Source organism: Myotis myotis, unplaced genomic scaffold (assembly GCF_014108235.1).
Source record: "Myotis myotis isolate mMyoMyo1 unplaced genomic scaffold, mMyoMyo1.p scaffold_m19_p_3, whole genome shotgun sequence".
Classification (NCBI taxonomy): domain Eukaryota; kingdom Metazoa; phylum Chordata; class Mammalia; order Chiroptera; family Vespertilionidae; genus Myotis; species Myotis myotis.
The window spans coordinates 100,850,727-100,874,949 of NW_023416335.1; the positions used below are offsets into that span (position 1 = coordinate 100,850,727).

The 24,223-nt window shown below is 39.8% G+C and overlaps 1 protein-coding gene across 22 annotated transcripts in view; it reads right to left on the reverse strand.

Annotated features, from left to right (window-relative positions):
• FAM168B (family with sequence similarity 168 member B) overlaps positions 1 to 24,223 on the reverse strand; it is a 135,828-nt gene that overhangs the window by 101,809 nt on the left and 9,796 nt on the right. For 16 of the 22 annotated variants that reach the window (XR_004965831.1, XM_036297725.1, XM_036297724.1 and 13 more), the window contains one exon: positions 7,922 to 8,002. Coding sequence is in view for 15 of the 22 variants with exons in the window: in XM_036297725.1 (XP_036153618.1) it covers positions 7,922 to 7,991 (70 nt within the window). In the remaining 7 variants the exon portion in view is untranslated. Of the gene's footprint in view, positions 1 to 3,043; positions 3,229 to 4,271; positions 4,332 to 7,921; positions 8,003 to 19,120; positions 19,175 to 24,223 lie in introns of those variants that run through there. The other 6 variants (XM_036297727.1, XM_036297730.1, XM_036297731.1 and 3 more) reach the window with 5 other exon arrangements.

Below are 24,223 nucleotides of genomic sequence, written 5' to 3' on the forward strand. Positions count from 1 at the left end.
ACAAAGTTGGAGGGATTACAATACCAGATAAACAAGGCCATTGTAATCAAAACAGCCTGGTAATGGCATAAGAACAGGAATGTAGATCGATGGAACAGAACTGAGACTCCAGAAATTGACCCTCGTGATTATGGTCATTAATACTTGACAAAGGAAGCAACAGCATACAGTGGAGTACAAACAGTCTCTTCAATAAATGGTGAGGGGAAAACTGGACAGGCCCATGCAAAAAAAATGAAACTAGACCACCAACTTATATCATGCACAAGAATAAACTCAAAATGGATAAAAGACAGGTATAAGTCACAAAACCATAAAAGTCCTAGAAGAAACCATACGCATTAAAATCTCAGACATCTCATGTAGCAGTATTTTCACTGATGCATCTCCTAGCGAACCAAAGGACAATATAAACAAATGGGATTATATCAAACTAAAATGCTTCTGCACAGCAACAAAAACCATCAAAAACATGAAAAGGGAATCCACATATGGGAGAACATATTCACCAATGGTACAACTGATAAGGAGTTAATTTTTAAAATACATAAAGAACTTATACCTTATACAACTCAACAGCAGGAGAACAAACAATCCAATTTAAAAAACGGGCAAAGGACCTGAACAGCCACTTCTCTAAAAGGGACATAAAGATGGCCAATAGACAAATGAAAAAAATGCTCAATGCCACTAATCATCAGGGAGATGCAAATTAAGACTACAATGAGGTATCACCTCACACTTGCCAGAATGGCTACCATCAATAAAATCAGCAAACAAGTTCTGGCAAAGTTGTGAAGATAATGGAATCCCAGCGTACTATTGGTGGGAATGCAGACTAGTACAGCCACTGTACCGGTATGGAGTTTCACTAAAAAATTAAAAATGGAACTGCTGTTTGGCCTAGTGATCCCACTTCTGGGACTATATCCTAAGAATCCCAAAACACCAATGAGAACTAATATTTGTGCCCCTATGTTCAAAGCAGCGTTATTTACAATATTTAAGATCTGGAAACAGTCCAAGTGTCCATCCATAGATGAGTAGATATAAAAGCTGTGGTACATTTCCACAATGGAATACTATGTGGCTATAGAAAAGAAGGAACTCTTACCTTTTGTGACAGCATAGAGGGAAGTAGAGATTATAACACTAAGCAAAATAAGCCATTCAGAAAAAGACAAATATCACATGATCTCACTTATATATGTCTAATGATCAAAATAAATTGATGAACAAAATAGGTCCAGAGGCACGGATGCATAGAACAGACTGACAGATCTCAGAGGGGAGGGTAGTGGGTAGGGCAGGAAGAGATAAAACAAAGAACATATATGTGTATATGCATAGCTCATGGTTGCTGACAATAGTGTGATGAAGGTCTGGGGTGGGTTGAGTTGGGCAAAGGGGGGTAAAATGGGGGAAATATGTAATACTATCAACAATAAAAAATAATAATTAAAATATGTATTTGATTTTTCAAAAGTCAAAAGAAAGTGAACAAAAACAGGTGGTATCAATCTGAAAATAGTAAGATGGTACATATACATCCAGTTATGTGAGAAATTACATTACTACAATTAAAAGATGAAGAAGGTGGAAGGTGTTCCTCCCTTTCCATTACATATATTTTAAAAAGTTATACATCAGCCTGTCCATTTGCTGGTAAGGCTATAAAATAATATAAAAGCACTTTCCTGTAATGTCTTATCAGTTTGGGGTATTGAAGTCATGGTAGCTTTTAAATTCTGTAGGCACATTAATTCCCTATATTGACACCCCATCCCTGCATTTAAAATACCCAGAATGACTATTAGTTCTTGCATTGTACCTTTCCTGACATAGAGTATTATCAAAGTCAAGGAAACTAAAATACCAAAAATCATAAAAATAGACAAGATACTGGTAAGTGTAAAGAAATAGATAAAATAGGAGAAACTATACAAAACTATACATCATTTACAACTGCTTTAATATTACAGAAATTTTCTTTTAAATATAATTTCAAGACACCAAAAAACCAAACAAACAAATAAAACCTCTTAAAAAGTGTTTTATTCCAATGCTCCTGACCAGAGATCATCGAACTACAAGCCATAGGACAATGTAGCCCACTGTCTGTTTTCAGTTGCTCTGAAAGAGACACACTCACTTACATAATTCTGTAATTACAGAATTGAGTAATTAACAAAGAGACAGTATGACCCACAGACCCTGTATACTTCCTGGACCTTTACATAAAGTTTGCCATTCCCTGCTTTTGACCAACCAAAGAGCAGAACAAAATTTATGCATATATCTTTAGTATTCTCACAGCCTGGACCAGACAATCAATCAATCAATGTTTTATTATATGGACTCTCAGGTAATGCCTATTTCACTCAGAATTCTCTTCAGCTATTTAGCATTTTGCTTAGTGTTAACATTTTAAAGACAGGTCTTATCACTAAATTACCTTTCATCAATTATGGAAAATTCTGTTGTTCCTTTTCTTCTAGATTCTACCCAATCCTTCTAGAGCTCTTAATTCTCAAATCTTTCATTCTAACATGTTTATATCTTAACCAGTCTATTTCCCCCTTTCCTTATGCCTTTTTTCTGTTTAGCAATGTTTTACCTGCAATTTAACCTAAATTTTGTTCAAATGCCTTTTTCCCCCATTTAAGGTCCAGTTGGTTCATTTTGTTCACCCAGTATCTCATTCCCCTCTCATGTTTAAAGTCATTGTTTTACATCTGTTATTCTAGCATTTTGTGTGACATGACTTCTTTTTGATAAATTATGTCACGTGTTTTATAATGATTTTGCACTGGTTTTGTTTGTTTTTACTGAGAATACTTTATTTGCTGGTTGAAATTGCTAAAAATGCATAGAACAAATACCAATAGAAAATGTATTGTATTTGAATCTCTCTATTCTATATAAAATGAATGGTGTACAGCATCTGTTAGAAAAATGGCTGCATGGACATTTCTTATTTTATGCCTCTGTTAAAAATAAAAATAAACCTTTTTATTCAAGAGTATATAAAATCTGGGAATACATATCCATAGACGGCTTGTGAATTTTGGCAGAGATGCACTGTCTTAATTTCATCTTAGCTTGTCAATTTTCTGCTCCTCCATAATTCTGTAAATCCAATAGTAGAACACAAATGATGAAGTCAGTCTTGCTGAGGTAACATTCACCAACAGTCCCTTGAGTAATTTACATGCTCCTCTTCTGTCACTGTAAAAGGGAACTGACCTCAATCACTTGATTAAAAAACAAATCACATCACATCAAAAGTATGTTTTTCCCATAACACCTATCACAGTACATAGGTCTCTAGCTCTAAATAATAGAGTTCCAGACTTGTAAATTTTCTTCAGACTTCAAAACATAGGCATTCCAAATCCTGATTCATCTTCTATGACAGCTGTAGAATCAAGGATATCTGGCCTCACCTGAGCTCTTTCACTGACTTCTTGATGGGGGGAAATCAATAATCATGGTGTCTTCAAATTTTCATTCTAATTGGCTCCAGAATGACATCATCACATCTTCAAAGATGGGCTCAGCATCTTCTTCCATTAGGGCCCAAACAGCATGCCTTACTCCAGTTCTCTTTCATGTAGTTCATTCCTGTTCTGTCTTTCCGATTTAAGTCTTCTAAGTTTGGCTTGCTTAACCAAGAGATCGGCATTTGGGATGTGTAAAAAGTCAGGTTCAGAAACATGTTCAGCCCTAACCGGTTTGGCTCAGTGGATAGAGCGTTGGCCTGTGGACTGAAAGGTCCCAGGTTCGATTCCGGTCAAGGACATATACCTTGGTTGCGGGCACATCCCCAGTGGGAGGTGTGCAGGAGGCAGCTGATCGATGTTTCTCTCTCGTCGATGTTTCTAACTCTCTATCCCTCTCCCTTCCTCTCGGTAAAAACTCAATAAAAATATATTTATAAAAAAAAAGAAAAAGAAACATGTTCAGATTCAGGTTTCTGAATCTGCCCTCCCATGGGCCAGCTATTCTCCTGCAGGACAGTGGAAGTGAGCTGTGGTGCTGTCAGGGGTCCAGGAGTCTGAATCATGGTGTCAGTCCTATTTAGCCACGTATTATCCAGACTTTCATCTTCTACTTATTTCTTGTGATGTGGGGATTGTCCTTTCTTACTCCTTACTGAAGATGTTTTGCTGCTACTTCCACTGTTCACAGACATTCTATCATCTTCACCTCTGATGACTAACACATTTCTACTAATATAAGAGATTAATAGAAGCCATACATCTTCTCACCTTTCCATCATCTGCTCTGTAAGGATTTTTTTCTAGGTATGAATGAACAGTCCTTTTTTCCTGTCGAAAAAATTTAGAAGAAAATTCTCTTAGTACTTCCAGCAAAGCCAGATTAGGTGGTGGACATTCTGTCCTTTCTGATTTTGGTGTTTAAAGGCAAATTCTATGCCATTCCTGTAAAGTGTGGCAACTGATTCTTGTGTGTCTTGATTTGATCCAGTCCAAATGCAAGAGCAAAGAGACATGCCAATTCTTTTATGCCACTGACATAGGGAGATGTCCTAGGTAGCTTGGGACCTTGCTCTTGAACAAGTTCATTAAACAACTGCTGTAAATTGAGAATGAGGGTCTTGGCATACTGAATTTTATCAGTCTGCCTGGTTTTACTAGTGTTTCCTTAGTAATATCACCATATTCATTGTAATGCTTCATGTAGTGTTTAAAGATGTCTGCAGCTGCATGCATGTCAAAAATATCATAAATGATATGTTTGTTGAAACAACAAGTAGATTCCTTATTTTATGTAAGGACTCGATTTTATTTGCTTCATCTTCTTCATCCCCTCCATGCTCTGGTTCTCCTCATCCTGTTCAATGAAAACATGACCCATTACAAAACTGAGGAGCTCAAAGTGCAGTCCAGTATCTGGATTAAACCCCAAAGGCTGAAGGGCCTTCCTGCTACCTGGTGGCTAAAAATCATCAAAAGATCACACAGTAACATGAAAGCTTCCAAGAAAGAAAAAAAACAACAGCATCATAATGAGATTCCCGTTTGAACTGTTCTTTCCCCTCCTTTTCACTAATGTTTCTTCTCTTTGTGGGTCATGTCTGCTGAAAACCTTTTTGTGAAGGATTCTCCAGCTCCATAGCAACAGGCAATCTGCTAAGTCTATCAAGTGGTAAACATTTTCATAGTCTTCATCACAAAGAGATTTACTTCCATGAAATACCAGAGTAACCAATCAAATAGCTTCCACAACAACATCATATTCCTTATCAAGTGTCATTGATACAATGCAATCCTTGAATTGGCTTATGACTAGCTCCAATTTGGGGAATAATTCTCTATTGGCATAAAGACTCCAGAGCTTTCAAAAATTCAACCTGACTTCTCCTTGCCTGTCATGAAGAATTCAACCAACATATTTTAGGTAACTGTCATTTAAGAAGGCATCACTATACATTTTCTTCCATACAACAGTTTCTTCAATACAAATGGCTCTAATTTCAGTAACAGCATCACAGTATCTATGAACAAATAAACCCTTAAAAATAGAGTTCATCATATTTTCGATTTCATCCTGATTTTCTTATACCTCTTTGCATTTCTGAAGTAGTAGCTCTAACCTTTCATTGGCTCTTTTCCCAATCATTTTATTTCTTTCAGCTTCATACTGTTTCTGTGTATTATCCTGATAAATTCTGAGGTGTAAGGCAACATTCACCAAAGCAGTCATGAGCTTCACAGCAGCAAGGGTGCTTGTATGCCTAAAAACTCTGATCTGGGAGTCTGACAAACCAGTCAAAAGGGAGATTACTGGGTCCATCATATATTCAACATAAATTATGCTGTATTAATACTGTCAAATCATGACTCCAGTAAATTCACAAATTTTTTTTCACTGAGGTTGAGGCATGGTAAGGAGATAATCACCCCTGTCCTCATCAAATTCTTCAGTAATTTTTCTGATGATTTCTGCATTCTACATATTTCAAAACATGTCTATTCTCACAGTACTGCAACATTCTAAACACTGGGTAAAAAAGTTGATGCCGTTTTGGCTCAGTGGATAGAGCACTGGCCTGAGGACCAAAGGGTCCTGGGTTCGATTCCAGTCAAGGGCGCGTACATCGGTTGCATACCCTGATCAGGGCATGTGTAGGAGGCAACCAATAGATGTGTTTCTCTCACATCGATATTTCTCTCTATGTTTCTCTCTCTTCCACTCTTCGTGGAAAAATATCCTCAGGTAAGGATTTAAAAAAAAAGTTGATTAAATTCAGAAGTGCAATGTCTCTGTCTTGTTTATATGATTTAATCCAGTTATCCACCAGTACTGCACTGCACTTTCCCCATTTCACTATTTCAAATAATGTGACAGACTCCCCTTTGTCATTCTACTGAGGGTGCCCATTTTTCCATGGCTTCAATTCTAACTCCAGCTTCAATTCTCCTGTTCTTCCCTGGAGATTTTCAAAGTTTCTTATTTGTAGGTGGAAGCTGGCCGGGATAACCCCATTTTCTTTTTCCTTTGACTTCTGTTTCTTCAAGTTCACTGCCAGCATCAGAATGAGCAATAGTTTCATTTGTTGAATCCTGTAACACTGGTAACTCTGAAGTAATAATTGTGGAGAGGTGTTTTCACAATGGAGGGAAAGAATGAAGCACTGTACAACTCAAAACTTGAAAAATAACCTCAAAGGCAATCCTCAGCTACCTATCCAGGCGCTGCAGCCATTGACATAGTTACGCCTCAAAAGTCTTCGGTGTGTTATTCCTGTGTTATTCCAGTTGCCAGGGTTTAGGAGAAGGGGAGGGCCTCAACCCAGCTGCAATCCTAACTTGCCATCTGGTAGCATTTCCCACATGCCAGTGGCACAGGTCTGCTGATAGGCTCAGAAAAGGGAGGTAATTGGGGGCCACTACAGGAAAATGCACTAACTCTTTCCAAAGGGGATTGAGTGCACACCAATAATTTTGCACTAACAGAAAGAAGTTTACGGAAACCCTCAAAACCTGGATTGAGAACAACTGCCTCTACAGAGTTCTGCATTTGCTGCTGCCAGGTGCTATAGGAAATTTTGCAGGATAAAAACTATTTTTTTTATGTTACATATTCTTAGGAAATATTTTCCCCATTTCCAAAGCCCAAGCAAAAACTAATTTCCTTCTGAGCCAGTGAATGGAATGCTTCAGTCTACCTCTTCACTGGGAGTATCACCCTCTGGAGGAACCAGATTGATGAGAGCTCCCAGCCTCACAAAGGGCCTAATGCCTCATTTTCTGTACCCATGTGGGTTATTTAAACCCACAAAGAGAAAATGTCCCCAGGACAGGCCTAACATCAGCTCAATGGCCAAATGTACTGGTTTGCTATTTTTGACCAACCAGCTCTTATTCCCCCAAATTTTGCTTCATCCCTCCCTCTCAGCCCATGTTTGACTAGTTGACTCTAATAAGGGTGAAAAATGTAGTTCAGACTTAAATTAACCAAAGACTTCCATCCCTAGCTGAGTCCAGTCAGAACAAAGCACAGGACTGGTTTTAATAGAAAACAAGAAGGCCCATGGGGCTTTCCTATAGAGCAGGAAAGAGATAAAAATGCTGCTAGCCAAGGGACTGATGGGAAGGGCTAAACAGACTATCCACAATGGGGAGAAGTGTGACCTGTGACCAACACTGAGCTAATACTGAAGAAGTAATGCTGAGCCCAGGAGGGCTAGGTCCTAGTCCCAAACCACTGGAGTCACCAGAGCTCCTGATTTTCTAGTTCCATGATTTTTCAGTTCCATGAGCCAATACATTTTCTTCCTTACCTAAGACACTTTGAGCTGCGTTTGCCAACTGAAAGCATTCTTAGTGACATGGAAATTCACCAGCATTCAAATTCAAAGTTCAATAATGAAAACAAAATTGTACTTGCTTACCTGGATAACCAATTCCTTTGGCATTTGTATAGGGAACCCCAGAAGAACTAGGACTATAAACAGGATTCATGACTTTGAGAACTAAAAAAGAAAAAGAAAGATTTAGTCAAACACTATTGTTCTCAGTTTTTCCTCCAGCATCAATCTCAAAAAAAGCAGGTAATAAGAGTCCTTCCTCTCCTTTACATAAGTAAGGCATCTCATTCCGCTGCCAACCAACAGTAAACAGAAAAGCAACAGCAATGTCCGAAGGCACCCACCAGGACACTGTAAACTTTCCTTTAAAACTGCTTTCAGAGCATCAGAAGCTAAGAAAAAAAAGTGGTGTTCTCTACCTCCCTGCTTAAAACAGTGAAAAAAAACAACTGTAAATAACCTAAATGTCCTCATAAAGATAAGAATAGTTAAGTAAAACATATCTACCCAAAACATGAAATATCGGTTCAGTTGCTTTTAAAAATGGTAAGTGAAGAAATACCTGGCGGGGGAGGCGAAGATGGCGGCTGGCAGGACAAGGGTGAAGGAGAGGGTGTGAATGAGTGAGGGGATGAAAGGAGAGTGTGTGGATGTGTGTGGTGTGTGTGTGAGTGAGGGACAGTTAAATCCAGCAGAAATATCAGAAGCTGGCAGACCAGGCTCTCCTGGACAGGGAACACCTACCGCCACTGCGGGCACTCCCCGGGCTACAGGGCTCAGGCACAGAGCCCACGCCATGAGAGCGGCCACTTCTAGGAACTCATCAACACCACCACCCAGACTGACCTTGGACACTGCCTGTGACCCTGCAGCCACTCCAGCCAAAATCCTGCTGCCCCACCCGCAGACCTGCAGACCCGAGGACGTTCACCTCCAAGGGTGCATGGGTCCCTCAGCAATAAGTGCAACTTCCCTCTTCTTGGATGCTGACCTCAGGATACCTCAGTTGCGCCTTCCCAGCATGCAGGCCTCCTGAGCCAACCACCCCACAGGCTGTTCTAGGGTGCCTCTATGAGCCTCCGGTGGGCATGCTCATATCCAAACAAAGAAGCAAGGCCCCAGCAGTAGAAATTCAGACTTCCCCCTTCCTGGCTGCCTGCCCACAGACACCAAGGTCACATGGCTTCAGCATGAGGGCCCCTCTGCATGCACCGCCCTGGCAAACGGCCCCCGGGGGCCTCTGTAGGCCAACGCTGGGCATGCGCAAATCCAACCAAGGGTACAAAGCCCCCGACAGCAAAAACTGAGTCTTCCCCATCCACAGCTGCCAACCACCAGATACCACAGTCACGCCTTTCTAGCGCACAGGCCTCCTGAGCCCACGGCCCCAAAGATGGCTCTTGGGTGCCACTGTAAGCCCCCACTGGGTGTGCTCATATCCAAAATAAGGACAAAGGGCCCTGTCAGTAGAAATTCGGACTTTCCACTTCCTGGCGGCCTTCCCACAGACACCAAGGTCACATGGTTTCAGCATGAGGGCCCCTCTGCGTGTACCACCCTGGCAAACGGCCCCCGGGTGACTCTGTGAGCCGCTGCCGGGCGCGTGTGAATCCAATCAAGGGTGCAAGGCCCCAGCAGCAAAAACTGAGTCTTCCCCATCTACAGCTGCCAACCACCGGACACCACAGTCATGCCTTTCTAGCACACAGGCCTCCTGAGCCTCACCACCCTGACAGGCGGCTCCCAGGTGCCTCTGTGAGGCCCCGTTGGGCACGCGTGAATCCAACCAAGGCCGCAAGGCACCAAAAATTGAGACATCTCCCTCCCCAGCTGCTGACCTCTAAACACCACAGTTGCACCTCTCCAGCATGCAGGCGGCTCCTGGGTGCCTCCTTGAGCCCCAGATGGGAGCGCTCATATCCAAACAAGAGTGCACGGCCACAGCAGTAGAAATTCAGACTTCCCTCTTCCCGGCTGTCTGCCCCATGGTTGCCCCATTTTAGCACATGGGCCCCCTGAGTCCACCGCCCCAGCAGGCGACTCCTGGGTGCCTCTGTGAGCTGCCACTAGGCATACTCATATTCAACCAAGGGCACAAGGCCCAGGCAGCAGAAACTCAGACTTCCCCCTCCTCAACTTCCAACCTCCGGTCACTGCAGTCGCACCGATCCAGTGCGCAAGCACCCTGAGCCCACAGCCCCAGCAGGCAGCCCCCAGATGCCTCTCTGAGCCACCGAAAGGCACAAACCCTGCTGCCAGCATCCATACAGTAGTGCCAATCCAGCACATGGGCCCCCTGAGCCCACTGCCCAAGCAGACAGCTCTTGGGAACCTCAGTAAGCAGCCACTGGTCATGAGTATCCAATCAAGGAGTACACCTTCCGAAGCAGAAACTGGGATTTCTCCCTCCACAAGGCCGGTGGCACACCACAATCACTCCAATCCAGCGTGTGGGCACCACAAGCACACATCCCTGGCAGACGACTCCTGGTCCCCTCAGTGAGCTGCCACTGGGTGTGTGTCTCTCCAACCAAGGGTGTGCAGCTCCCTCAGTAGGATCCACAACATCCCCATCCCGACTGCCTACCTCTGGACACCTTGGTGAGTTACTGAGGGCTCGCTTCCCTGGACAAGGCCACATTGTTTCAGCCACAGACTCCGAGATTCCCACATCCACAGCTGTTGGCTCCTGAACCCCCTCGTGATTCAGAGAGGGAAATCATTTTGGCCAGAGTACCACTGTCACAGTCTCTGGGACCCTCGTAGTAAGTTTCAGAATGACACTAATCCAGCAAGAATCAAACAACACCTGCCAAAGGTCACAGTACCTGAGTCGCAGGCCCCGAGACTCCTTACTCCCAGGCCATGAACTCTGGAAACACAAAGTGAGCACATACCAGTGAGACATAAGGCAACCATTTTCACAAGAGCCAGAACCACAATCACATCCAAAACAGCAGACACAATGAAGCCAGGGGTGAATCACATTGCCAATCCGTGAAGAGACTTCATCCACGAATAACAAACTAACATTCAAAACCCAAATATATCAAGAGAACCCAAATAACTCAAGTAGGGGGCTCCGCTAGATCACCATATCCAGGAGACATGAGAGACTGCACCACTGAGTCCCAAAAATCACCAACTACATAGCAACACCCCCAAAAGAACCTGGGTAGCAAAGCAGTTGGATCTAAGACATAGTAACAACTAAAACGTTACAGCAAAAAATGGGGAGACAAAAAAATCCCAAAAGAAAAGAAAAATAGAAATCACCAGAATGGGAATTAAATGAAATGGAGGCAAGTAACATGTCACAGAAAGAATTCAGTGTAACGGTTATAAGGATGCTCTAATGGCTGGATGACAAATACAGCTCAATAAGAATTATAAGGAGCTGAATGAGAATGTCACCAATATGAAAAGGACCCAAGAGGAAATGAAGAATGACCTAGTTGCAATAAAGAACAAAATGAAAGTCTTATACAGTAGACTAGAAGAGGCTGAGGACCACATTAGTGAATTAGAAGACAAGGTAGGAAAAAACACACAAAAACATCAGCAACTGCAAAGAAAACTTAAAAAGCAAAAGAAGAGCATAAGAGAGCTTTGGGAAAACACAAAATGAAACAACATTCGCATAATAGGGGTAACAGAAGGAGAGGAAGCAGAGGAAAAAATAGAAAACCTGTAAGAAAAAATAATGACAAAAAACTTCCCTGATGTTGCCAAGAAAAAAAACCCACACAACCCCAACAAGCAAATAGAGTTCCAAACAAGATGAACCCAAAAAACTGTCAAGCCACATCGTAATTAAATTGGCAAACATCAATGAGAAAGAAACTTAAAGGCTGCCAGAGAGAGACAGAAAGCTACCTGCAAGGGATCTCCCATGAGAATATCAACTAATTTCTCAACAGAAACACACGAGGAAAGAAGGGAATGAAATTAAATATACAAAATGATGCAAAGCAACGGACTGAATCCAAAAATACTATGCCCAGCAAGGCTATCATTCAAACTTGAAGGTGGAATCAGCAGCTTCACAGAAAATAAAGGGCTAAGAGAGTTTATTACCACCAAGCCAGCAATACAAGAAATGCTAAAGGGACTGCTGTAAAAAGAAGAAATAAAAAGGCAAGAAGGAACACAAGCATAAAGAATAAAAATGGCTACAAATAAGTACTTATCAATTACATTAAATGTAAATGGATTAAATGCTCCAATCAAAAAACATAGGGTAGCTAAATGGATAAGAAAACATGACCCATATATTCATTGTCTGCAAGAGACCCACCTCAGAACAAAGGATTCACACAGATTGATAGGGAAGTGATGGAAAAAAAATTTTCAGGCAAATGGAAATGAGAAAAAAGCTGGGGTAGCAATACTTATATCTGACAAAATAGACTTTCAAGTAAACGCCATAACAAGAGATGAGGAGGGCCACTTCATAATACTGAAGGGAGCAATTCAACAAGAGGATATAATTCTGCTAAACATATAGCCACCCAATACAGGATCAACCAAACACATAAAACAACTTTGTAAGATGTCAAGGGAGAGATCAACAGCAATACAATCATAGTAGGGGACTTTAATATCTCATTGACAAAACTGGATAAATTCTCTAAACCAAAAAATCACCAAAGAAACAGCCATCCTAAACAACTCACTAGATCAGAAGGACTTAATTAACATCTTCAGAACATTTCACCCCAAAGCTACAGAATATACATTCTTCTCAAGTGCACACTGGACATTTTCAGATAGACCACATAATAGGACACAGGCAAAGTCTCTTAAATTCAAGGAGATAGAAATCATAATAAGCATCTTCTCATATCACAATGGCATATAACTAGAAGTCAACTACAATAAAAAAAAACAAAACCAAACACTTGGAGGCTAAATAGCATTCAACTGAACAATGATTGGGGTACCAAATAGATCAAAGAATAAAAAGCATCCTGGAAACAAATGACAGTGAAAACACAACAATCCAAAATCTATGGAACACAATGAAAGCAGTCCTGAGAGGGAAGTTCATAGCCCTACAGGCCTACCTCCAAAAGACAAGAAAAAAAATGGTAATAAATTGTCTAACCTTGCAACTTAAAGAATTAGAAAGAGAGCAACAAGAAAAGCCCACAGTAACCAGAAGGAAAGAAATAATAACAATCAGAGCAGAAATAAATGGCATAGACACCAAAAACACATTACAAAAGATCAATGAAACCAAGAGCAGGTTCTTTGAAAGGATAAACAAGATTGATGAACCTCTAGTCAGGCTCACCAAGAAGCAAAGAGAGAGGACCCAAATAAACAAAATCAGAAATGAAAGAGGTGAAGTAACATCCGGCTCCCAGACATACTAACAATTGTAAAAAAAATACCACGAACAACTCTACTCCAGCAAACTGGACAACCTCAACGAAATGGACATATTCATAGAAAAATACGCTTCCAAAACTCAACCAGGAAAAATAAAAATAAAAAACCTGAATGGGCCAATAACCACTGATGAAATTGAAACAGTAATCAAAAAGCTTCCAGCAAACAAAAGCCCTGGACCAGAGGGCTTCACAGGGGAGTTTTACCAAAATTTCAAAGAAGAACTAAAACCAATTTTTCTCAGACTATTCCAAAAATTCAACACGAAGGCATACTTCCAACCTCTTTCTATAGAGCCAGCATTACCCAAATCCCAAAACCACATTAAGACACTATAAAGAAAGAGAATTCCAGGCCAATATCCCTGATGAACATAGATGCTAAATTCCTCAACAAAATTCTAGCAAACCGGATCCAGCATTACATTAGAAAGATCATACACCATGACCAAGTGGGATTTATCCCAGGGATGCAAGGATGGTACAATATCCGCAAATCAATAAATGTGATACATCACATAAACAAATTGAGAGACAAAAATCACATAATCATATCAATTGATGCAGAAAAGGCATTTGACAAAATCCAACACCCTTTTCTGATAAAAACACTCAGCAAAGTGGGAATAGAGGGATCATACTTCAACATAAGAAAAGCTTTATATGACAAACCTACAGCCAACATCATGCTCAATGGGAAAAAACTAAAACCATTTCCCCTAAGAAGAACAAGACAGGGATGCCCTCTTTCACCACTCCTGTTCAAGATAGTACAGGAAGTGCTAGCCATAGTTATCCGACAAGAAGAAATAAAAGGCATCCAAATTGGAAAAGAAGTAAAACTGTCATTCTCAGATGACATGATATTGTACATCAAAAACCCTAAAGACTCCATCAATAAACTACTAGACTTAATAAATGAATTTGGCAACATAGCAGGATACAAAATTAAGACCTAGAAATCTATGGCTTATTTATACACCAGTAATGAACTCACAGAAAGAGAAACTAAAAAAAAATCCCATTTACCATTGCAACAAAAAAATTAGTATATGTAGGAATAAATTTAACCAGAGATATAGGACCTGTACTCAGAAAATTACAGGACCCTGAAAAAAGAGATAGAGGAAGACATAAACAAATGGGAGAATATACCATGTTCATGGATTGGTAAAATCAACATCATTAAAATGTCCATACTACCAAAAGCAATCTATACATTCAATGCAATCCCCATTAAAATACCAATGGCATATTTCGAAGACCTAGAAAAAACTCTCCAAAAATTCATCTAAAGCAAAAAAAAACCCTGATTAGCTGCAGCAATATTGAGAAAGAAGAACAATGTTGGAGGGATCACAATACTAGATATCAAGTTATACTACAAAGCCACTATTCTCGAAACTGCCTGGTACTGGCACAAGAACAGACACATAGACCAATGGAACAGAACAGAGAACCCACAGATTGACCAAAGCCATTATGCTCAATTAATATTTGACAAAGGATGCAAGAACATACAATGGAGACAAGACACAAAAATAAATTCAAAATGGATAAAGGACTTAAACATAGTACAGGAAAATATAAAAATCTTGGAACACTCCATAGGCAGCAAAATAGCAGACATATGTCATAGCAATATCTTTACCAATACAGCTCCTACAGCAATGGAAATTAAAGAGAAAATAAACAAATGGAACTAATTCAAAATAAAAAGCTTCTGCACAGCAAAAGAAACCATCAACTAAACAACAAGAAAGCTCACTGCATGAGGGAACATATTTGCCAATGCTGTCTCTGATAAGGGTTTAATCTCCAACATTTACAGGGAACTCACACAACTTAACAACAGGAAGGTAAACAACCCAATCAAAAAATGGGCAAAAGACCTAAATAGACACTTTTCGAAAGAGGGCATACAGAAGTTCAAGAGACAAATGAAAACATGCTCAAAGTCACTAATCATCTGAGAGATGCAAATCAAAACAACAATGAGGTATCATCTCACACCTGTCAGGATGGCTATCAGTAACAAATCAACAAACAAGTGCTGGAGAGGATGTGGAGAAAAAGGAAACCTCGTGCAATGCTGGTGGGAATGCAGACTGGTGCAGCCACTGTGGAGAACAGTATGGAGTTTCCTCAAAAAACTAAAAATGGAACTCCCATTTGACCCAGTAATCCCACTTCTAGGAATGTATCCCAAGAAACCAGAAACACCAATCAGAAAGTATATATGTTCATAGCAGCACAATTTACAATAGCTAAGATTTGGAAACAGCCTAAGTGCCCATCAGCAGATGAGTGGATTAGAAAATCGTGGTACATCTACATAATGGAATACTACGCTGCTGTAAAAAAGAAGGAATTCTTACCATTTGTAACAGCTTGGATGGAACTGGAGAGCATTATTGTAAGAGAAATAAGCCAGCCAGAGAAAAAAAAATATCACATGATCTCACTCATTTGTGGAATATAATGAACAACATAAACTGATGAACAAAAATAGAACCAGAGACAGAAAAGCATGGAATAGACTGTACAACCTATGAGGGAAGGCAGGGGGAGAAGGGGTAAGAGATCAACCAAAGGACTTGTATGCATGCATATGAGCAAAACCAATGGACACAGCCAGTAGGGGGGTGAGGGCTTTTGTTTGGGGGAGGGTATGGCGGGGGAGAGGTCAATGGGGGAAAAAGGAGACTTACGTAATACTTTAACAATAAAAAAAATTTTTTTTAAATGTTAAGTAAAAAAAAGAGGACAATATTTCATTATGTACCTTTAGAGGTATAGGCATGGCACTCCCACCAGAAACAGAAAAAAAGGTTATGAGGAAATAAAAATATAAAAAATAACATTCTCTAGATGGGGTGGGTTTCATATTCTTTTTGCACTTTTCTCTGTTTCTTAAATACCTTCTGTTAAATATACATATATTTCCTAAGAAAAAGATAAATTAGCTACAGTCCAGCAACTCTATTACCCATTCAATGTTCTATCATTCATAATCTTTTTTTTTCCTAAAAAGTTCAAGAACTTGCACAGCTACAATTATGATTTTATCCCTTTCCCAATAGAAACGATTATCCTTAATATCTCCATCAAGCTCTCTGGATTTTATCACCTAGTTTATTTTTAAAGTGTGAGCTTAACTAAGACTTCAGTATTCTCATCTAGTAAATCATTCACTGATTTATGTGGCAGTAAGGATTAAGGTAACCTTGCATTTAACAGCACAGGGGAGGGAGGGACAAGGAGTGGGCAACTGAAAGTACATGGTACCGTCTGCTTAATTATGCTATGACTCTAAAAAATAAGGTCTATTTTCAAGGGGGAAAAAGAGAGAGAGAGAGAGAGAGAGAGAGAGAGAGAGAGAGAGAGAGAGAGAGGGAGAGATTTAATACTCTTTGTAATACTTTAAGCAATAAAACAAAATTTTTAAAAAAATAAGGTCTATTTAAAAAATAAAAACACATAAAATGCACATGCATCTAATTGTTTAGCCTTCCCCACCACATCACCAAAACTAGAATGTAGCCTCATGCAGGTAGAAAACAGGGACTTGGATCTATTTACTGTATTCTCCAGCACCAGTAACAATGTCTCGCACAAAATAGGTGCAACTACCTGCTGACTTTCTAAAAAAAAACACATGTACCTCAAAACTCTAATCAAATTCCATTACAGAGACAAAATACAAGAATGAACCACTTCAAATTGTCAACTCACCTGACTCAGACTATTCAAGCAGTTCCACATATAAAAATATATAATTGGTCACATCCTTAACCTTTGTAATAAGTTCTAATGCAAATTAGGAATAAACTGGGGGTATTAGTGACTGGGACATTAACTACCTGAATCACTGTCCAATATTTTTAAACTTCTAAACCAAAGGCAGATGCCAATTTTACCATGACATCTACAACTACAGCTAAGAGATAAATAAGTCTAGATCCATGCTGTCCAGCAGACTTTCTACAACAATGCAGATATTCTCTACCAGTGTGGTCCAATATGGCAGCCATTACCTAAAAAGGACTACTGAGCACCCAAAAAAATGTGGCTAGGATAAGATCTGTCTTTTTAGTTTTATTAAATTTAAATTTACTCAAATGTAACTAGGGGCTACCACATTGTGCTAGGGTCTTTCCGCATTAAGGGTTCAGGAATCTGGAGAAGGGCTGTGTGTAAATTAATAAACTAGACAAGAAATATAAATTTGGAAGGCATGGGGGAAAGCCAGGCGGAAACTTAGCTCTAGTGACTAAGATCCCTGAATCTCCAGGCCCAGGGCTTTTTATTCACACATTTTGCCCTTTAGCAAAGCAGATATACATATCAAAGATAAGGTTTGGTAAACAGTAAAGGATTATCAGGTTGGGGGAACTGCCCTCAGCCGTCTGGCAGCAGGCAATAACATGTAGATCTTCAGCCCTGCTGAAGGCGTCCATCAGCCTTCTTATGTACTTCTCACATTTTATTGTGCCCTAAATTTATTCAAATGTGGCTAGGGGCTACCATATTGAACAGTGCAAGTCTACGAAACACACTAAAGAGAAAACAAGAATAGGAAGGTATATAACAAGCAAGCAGGAGAATCAATTGTGAATTTTTACCCCATAGCTTAAGAGTAACCAAATTGGCAACTGCCAATGCCTTTATCCTGCACTTTTAACCCATTCTTGGCAAACCTACAACATAAGTATTGTGGAGTCCTTCACATATTTAATCTAGTTTTCTGGTTAAACTATTAACTCTCAAGAAGGTAGTATTTTCCAAAACTAGTTCTCTATTCTGTTCCAGGATCTAACATTTTCTTAATTGAATTCAAGAGAAGCAAAACACTACGCAAAAGCTATAGAGAAAACAAAAAAACAAGTCATAGTCCCTGTTCTGAGTTTACAATCTACAAACGTGCTGTCCAATAGAACTTTCTGTGAAGATGGAAATGTGCCTGCTCTGTCCACATATCAAACAGCTCCTTAAGTTACTTGTTCAAATGAGAGTTTCCCTCCCTGGCCAGTGTGGCTCAACTGATTGGAGTGTTGTCTGATTTCAGGTTCAATTCTCATTCAGGCACATACGCAGTTTGTAGGTTCGATCCCAGGACAGGCCATGTTCAAGAAGCAACTGACCTTGATCTTTCTCTCTCTCTCAATTAAAAAAAATAAAAATAAAAAAGAGAGATTCCCTCTCAATAATGTATGCCTCAAGAGCAGGGAAAATACCTTCTTCAGCACTGTCTCCCTGCATAATGCTTGACACAGAAGTGGCTCATAAATACCTTCGGAAAGTGCTTGAATAAAAGAACTATCCAATAGGAAATATAGGACTTTTCATAGCAATAAATATGATGTTAAGACATTTTAAAATCTAATTAAGAATTGATGAAATACATCTATTTACTAGTTAGTGAATATGGAAGCTGAATCCACTGACCAATCTTAACATGACTAAAAGTCAAAGTAATTAACGTTACATGCATCCTCATGTTATGATATTACTCTGCATTATCTAAAGTATACTGCAACAAAAACACTAAAATCTGAATCGAATGGAGCCATTACATAACTTCTGGTTTATAGGAAAAGACAGGAGTTGGAGGAATATGCCTAACAATACCATGAAGCAATCAGACAAACCCAAAAGATGGGGCTTTCTAGAGGACAAATGACCCAGTTACTTCAGTAAGTCAATGGTCTGAAAAAAGATGGAGCGGTGGGAAGGGCAGTTCTAGATTTACACAACTTTAGACATAAAGACCATAGGTGAGAGAATGAAAGGAGAGTGTGTGGCCAAACCGGTTTGGCTCAGTGGATAGAGCGTCGGCCTGCGGACACAAGGGTCCCAGGTTCGATTCCGGTCAAGGGCATGTATGTACCTTGGTTGCGGGCACATCCCCAGTGGGGCGTGTGCAGGAGGCAGCTGATCGATCTCTTTCATCGATGTTTCTAACACTCTGTCCCTCTCCCTTCTTCTCTGTAAAAAATCAATAAAATATATTTAAAATAAAAGAAAGGAGTGTGGATGTACGGGGAGTGTATATTTGTGGGTGAGGGACAGTATACTCCAAGGGACTATTGGGGATGGCCAGACCGGGTTCCCCTGACCGGGCAGCCTCCACTGCTGCTGAAATCACTCCCGAGTGACCAGCTCTGCCGCAGAGACCGCGCCATCTTGAAGGGGAGAGTGGCTGTTATCAGTGGCTGTATATCCCAGTGGCTATACATCCTGGGACTCTACAACCACAACACCCAGGGACCAGCTGCGACCCCAGGAACACCAGATCTCAAGCAGCACAAATACGCGGACTCAGATGAGCTCTGCACCTTCTCACGGAAAGGTCAGATTTCGCCTAGGGAAAGGTGAGGTCGGCGATCCAAGCAGGAGAGAGAAACGCACCAACAGGATCTAGAGGTTCGAGGGAAGTCTACACTCCACAAAATCCAGGGCCGTTGGGGATAGTGTGATCCGTGAATGTGGAAGGGGATCGGCAGGGCTGCTGGCAGAAGGGAACTCTAAAAATCAACTCATAGCTGGACTGGGTGCAAAAAGGCACCCTGAAATTTTACCAGTGTGCCCACTGCTTAGTGCCAGGGGAAAAAGAGACAACACAGAGACGTTCACAGAGTTGGGCGCAGTGCCAGAGGGTAAAAGTCATGAGTTCGCGCACTTACTCTGGCTCTTTTTTTCTCTTTAAATCCTTGCTTTTGATTATTAAGCCCAGTATATAGGATCACCCAATTGGGGACACTCTAAGAGACTGCAGGGGAAAGTTGTTTCTGTGGAACCTGGGGATCAGAGCGGGAGTAACGATCAGAGAACCAGCTCTGGGGCAGTCCATTCTCCCAAACCACTATTAAGTGCGACAGGGAAAACAAAATCTAAATACTGGCTAGAGAGGACTTATAGCCCCGGAGGTCAATCCAGAAACACTGCCACTCAGGGGATGAATCACAATTTGACTCTTGTGCAAACACAAATAAAGGAGTCTAAGAAACAAAGAAATACTGCATGCTTGAAAATCAGGACAGTGGCTTACAACACAGAAGCAGTGGAACGCAGGGAACTACAATACTGTCCTGACTACCTACAGGAAACAGGCATGCCAAACAAACAGTAGAAGTGAATGATCTTCACTACTGCACATTTTTATTTTTTAATCTTTTACTTAAGAAACTAAATTTTTTTTCTTTTTTCCCCACTTGATTTTACCTAATTATTATATTTTTATTTTTAATCACTATTATTACTACTACTATTTTATGTTTTTTTTAAGTGTCATTTTATTTTCTCTTTATCTTTATTTTGGGATTAGTGTTCTATATTCTATTTTCATTTTTCCTTTACCATAATTTTACTCTATCTCAACTTTACCTTTATGTCAACAATCTCTTCGTCACTTTTCCCATTTTCTTGCCCTGTTTCTCTTACCTATTCCTGCTTTAGATTTTCCCTATTACTTCTTCTTATCCCGTTAAAAATTTATCTTACTTATATATCTAATTTCCGATTCACTGCTCTAAGTCCATACACACCTCTCTCTTTCTTCACTATCAAAATTTTTTTCTCTTCCTTTTTTTGTTGTTGTTGTTGTTATTGTTTTCTTGTTTTGTTTTGTTCTAGGTATTTTGGTTTTATTTTGTTTTGTTTTGCCTTGCTTTCTCTCTGTCCTATTTTCGTTGTTCGCTTGATTGTTGATTAGACTGGGTTTTTTTGTGCTTGTTGGTGAGATCCTTTCTCTTTTTGTTTGTGCTTTTTTTTCTGTGTTGTTTTTTTTGTTGTTTTTTTTTTGCTTCTGTTTGTCTTCTACTCACTTGTTATTAGTTCTTGTTTGTAGTTTGCATTCATCTCTGGCTGTTTGTTGTTTGCATTTCTTGGGATTAGTGGTTGTTCTATTGGAGTTTTCTCCCCATATAAATAGTTTCACCCCCCCTTCTTTTTTACTCTCTTTCTTTTCTCTTACTGTTTTTTCCTTTTCTCAATATCATTTTTTTTAAATAATTTTTTATACATTTTTTTTAATATATTTTATTGATTTTTTACAGAGAGGAAGGGAGAGAGATAGAAAGTTAGAAATATTGATGAGAGAGAAACATCGATCAGCTGCCTCCTGCACATCCCCCACTGGGGAAGTGCCCGCAACCCAGGTACATGCCCTTGACCAGAATCGAACCCAGGACCTTTCAGTCCGCAGGCCGACGCTCTATCCACTGAGCCAAACCGGTTTCGGCTCAGTATCATTTTTGCACTCCTTTTTTTCCTTTGTTTTCTTTTTCTTATCCCCTAATTCTCTTTTCTCTAGTGGTCACCATTATTTGGGGTTATTAGTATCGTGAATACATTTGTGTTCAGTGCCTTGTGTGTTGTGCCTTGTTGTGTTGTATTTTGTGCCTTTAAATCAACGCAAGAGAGAGCTACATAACCAGATGCCCGGAGAAGAGAGATCATGGGGAGGCAAAGAAACAGACCGCAAATGAAAGAAAAGGAGGCATCACCAGAAAAGGAAGTAAACAAAATGGAGACAAGCAACCTGTCAGAGAAAGAATTCAGAGAAATGGTCATAAGGTCGCTGAAAAGAATGGAAGACAAATTCAACAATATGGATAAAAACCAACAGGAAATGAGGAAGAACCAAGAAGAAATGAAAAATGACATCACTGCTATAAAGAACTCAATAGAAAGCATCAACAGTAGACTAGAAGAAGCAGAGGACTGCATCAGTGAGCTAGAAGACAAGGTAGGAAAAAATACCCAAGCAGAGCAGCATCTAGAAAAAAAATTTAAAAAACAGAAGGAAAGCCTAAGAGAACTTTGGGACAACATGAAACAAAACAACATACGCATAACGGATTCCAGAAGGAGAGGAAACTGAGCAAGGAATAGAAAACCTGTTTGAAGAAATAATGACAGAAAACTTCCCCGATATAGGGTAGAAAAACCCACACAAACGCAAGAAGCTCACTGAGTCCCAAACAAAATGAACCCCAAAAGACCGACGCCAAGGCACATAATACTTAAACTGGCAAACACCAACGACGAAGTAAGAATCTTAAAAGTGGACAAAGAAAGACAGAAAGTTACCTACAAAGGATCCCCCATGAGACTAGTGACTGATTTCTCAACAGAAAACATCAGGCCAGAAGGGAATGGAATGAAATATACAAAGTCATGCAAAGGAGGGGTCTGAACCCAAGAATACTGTACCCAGCAAGGCTATCAATCAAAATTGAGGGTGAAATCAGGAGCTTCACTGACAAAAAAAGGATTAAGGGAGTTTAATACTACCAAACCAACAATGCAAGAAATGCTAAAGGGTCTGGTTTAAAAATAAGAAATAGGAAGCAAAGAAGGAACACAGGTGTAAAGAATAAAAATGGTGACAAACAAGTACCTATCAATAATAACTTTAAATGTAAATGGATTAAATGCCCCAATCAAAACACAAAGGATAGCTGAGTGGATAAGAAAACATGACCCATATATCTGCTGTCTACAGGAAAACCACCTCAGAAAAAAGTACTCACCTGACTGATGGTGAAGGGATGGAAAAAGGTTTTTCAGGCAAATGGAGATGAAATAAAAGCGGGGGTAGCAATACTTATATCTGACAAATTAGGTCTCAAAGTGGAGAACATAACAAGAGATAAGGAAGGCCACTTCATAATACTAAGTGGAGCAATCCAACAAGAAGAAATAACTCTGGTAAACATATACGCACCCAGTATAGGAGCACCCAAATACATAAAAAAAACTTCTGGAGGACATCAAGGGAGAGATTCACAGCAATACAGTCATAGTAGGGGACTCCAATATCCCATTAACACCTTTGGACAAATCCTCTAAACAAAAAACCAGCAAAGAAACATCAATCCTAAATGACTCACTACATCAGATGAAATTAATTGACATCTTCAGAACATTTCACCCCAAAGCCACAGAATATACATTCTTCTCAAGTGCACATGGGTCATTTTCAAAGATAGACCATATATTGGGTCACAGGCAAAGTCTCTTCAAATTCAAGAAGATAGAAATCATTTCAAGCATCTTCTCAGACCACAAAGGCATAAAACTAGAAATTAACTACAATAAAAACAATGAGAGAAAAAAAACACCTGGAGGCTAAATAGCATGCTATTAAACAATGACTGGGTTACCAGAGAGATCAAAGAAGAAATAAAAAGCATCAGGGCAACAAACAACAATGAAAACAAAACAATCCAAAATCTACGGGACACAGTGAAAGCTGTCTTGAGAAGGAAGTTCATAGCTCTACAAGCCTACCACAAGAAAACAAGAAACAATGGTAATAAATTACCTAAACCTACAACTCAAAGAGTTAGCAAGAGAGCAACAATAAAAGCCCAGCATAAGCAGAAGGAAGGAAATAATATGGATCAGAGCGGAGATAAATGAAATAGAGACCAAAAAAACAATACAAAAGATCAACAAAACCAAGAGCTGGTTCTTTGAAAGGATAAACAAAATTGATGAACCTCTAGGCAGGCTCACCAAGAAGCAAAAAAACAAAATCAGAAATGAAAGAGGTGAAATAACAACCGATCCCCCAGAAATATGAACGATTATGAAAAAATACTATGAACAACTCTATTCCAACAAAAAGGACAACCTAGATAAAATGGACATACTCTTAGAAAAATACAAGCTCCCAAAACTCAACCAAGAAGAATCAAAAAGCCTAAATAGGCTGATCACTACCGAAGAAATTGAAACAGTGATCAAAAATCTTCCAGCAAACAAAAGCCCTGGTCCAGATGGCTTTATAGGGGAGTTCTACCAAGCATTCAAAGAACTAAAACCTATCCTCCTCAGACTATTCCAAAAAATTCAAGAGGAAGGAACACTTCCAACCTCTTTCTATGAAGCCAGCATTACCCTAACCCCAAAACCAGATAAAGACACCACAAAAAAAGAGAACTACAAGCCAATATCCTTGATGAATATAGATGCTAAAATACTC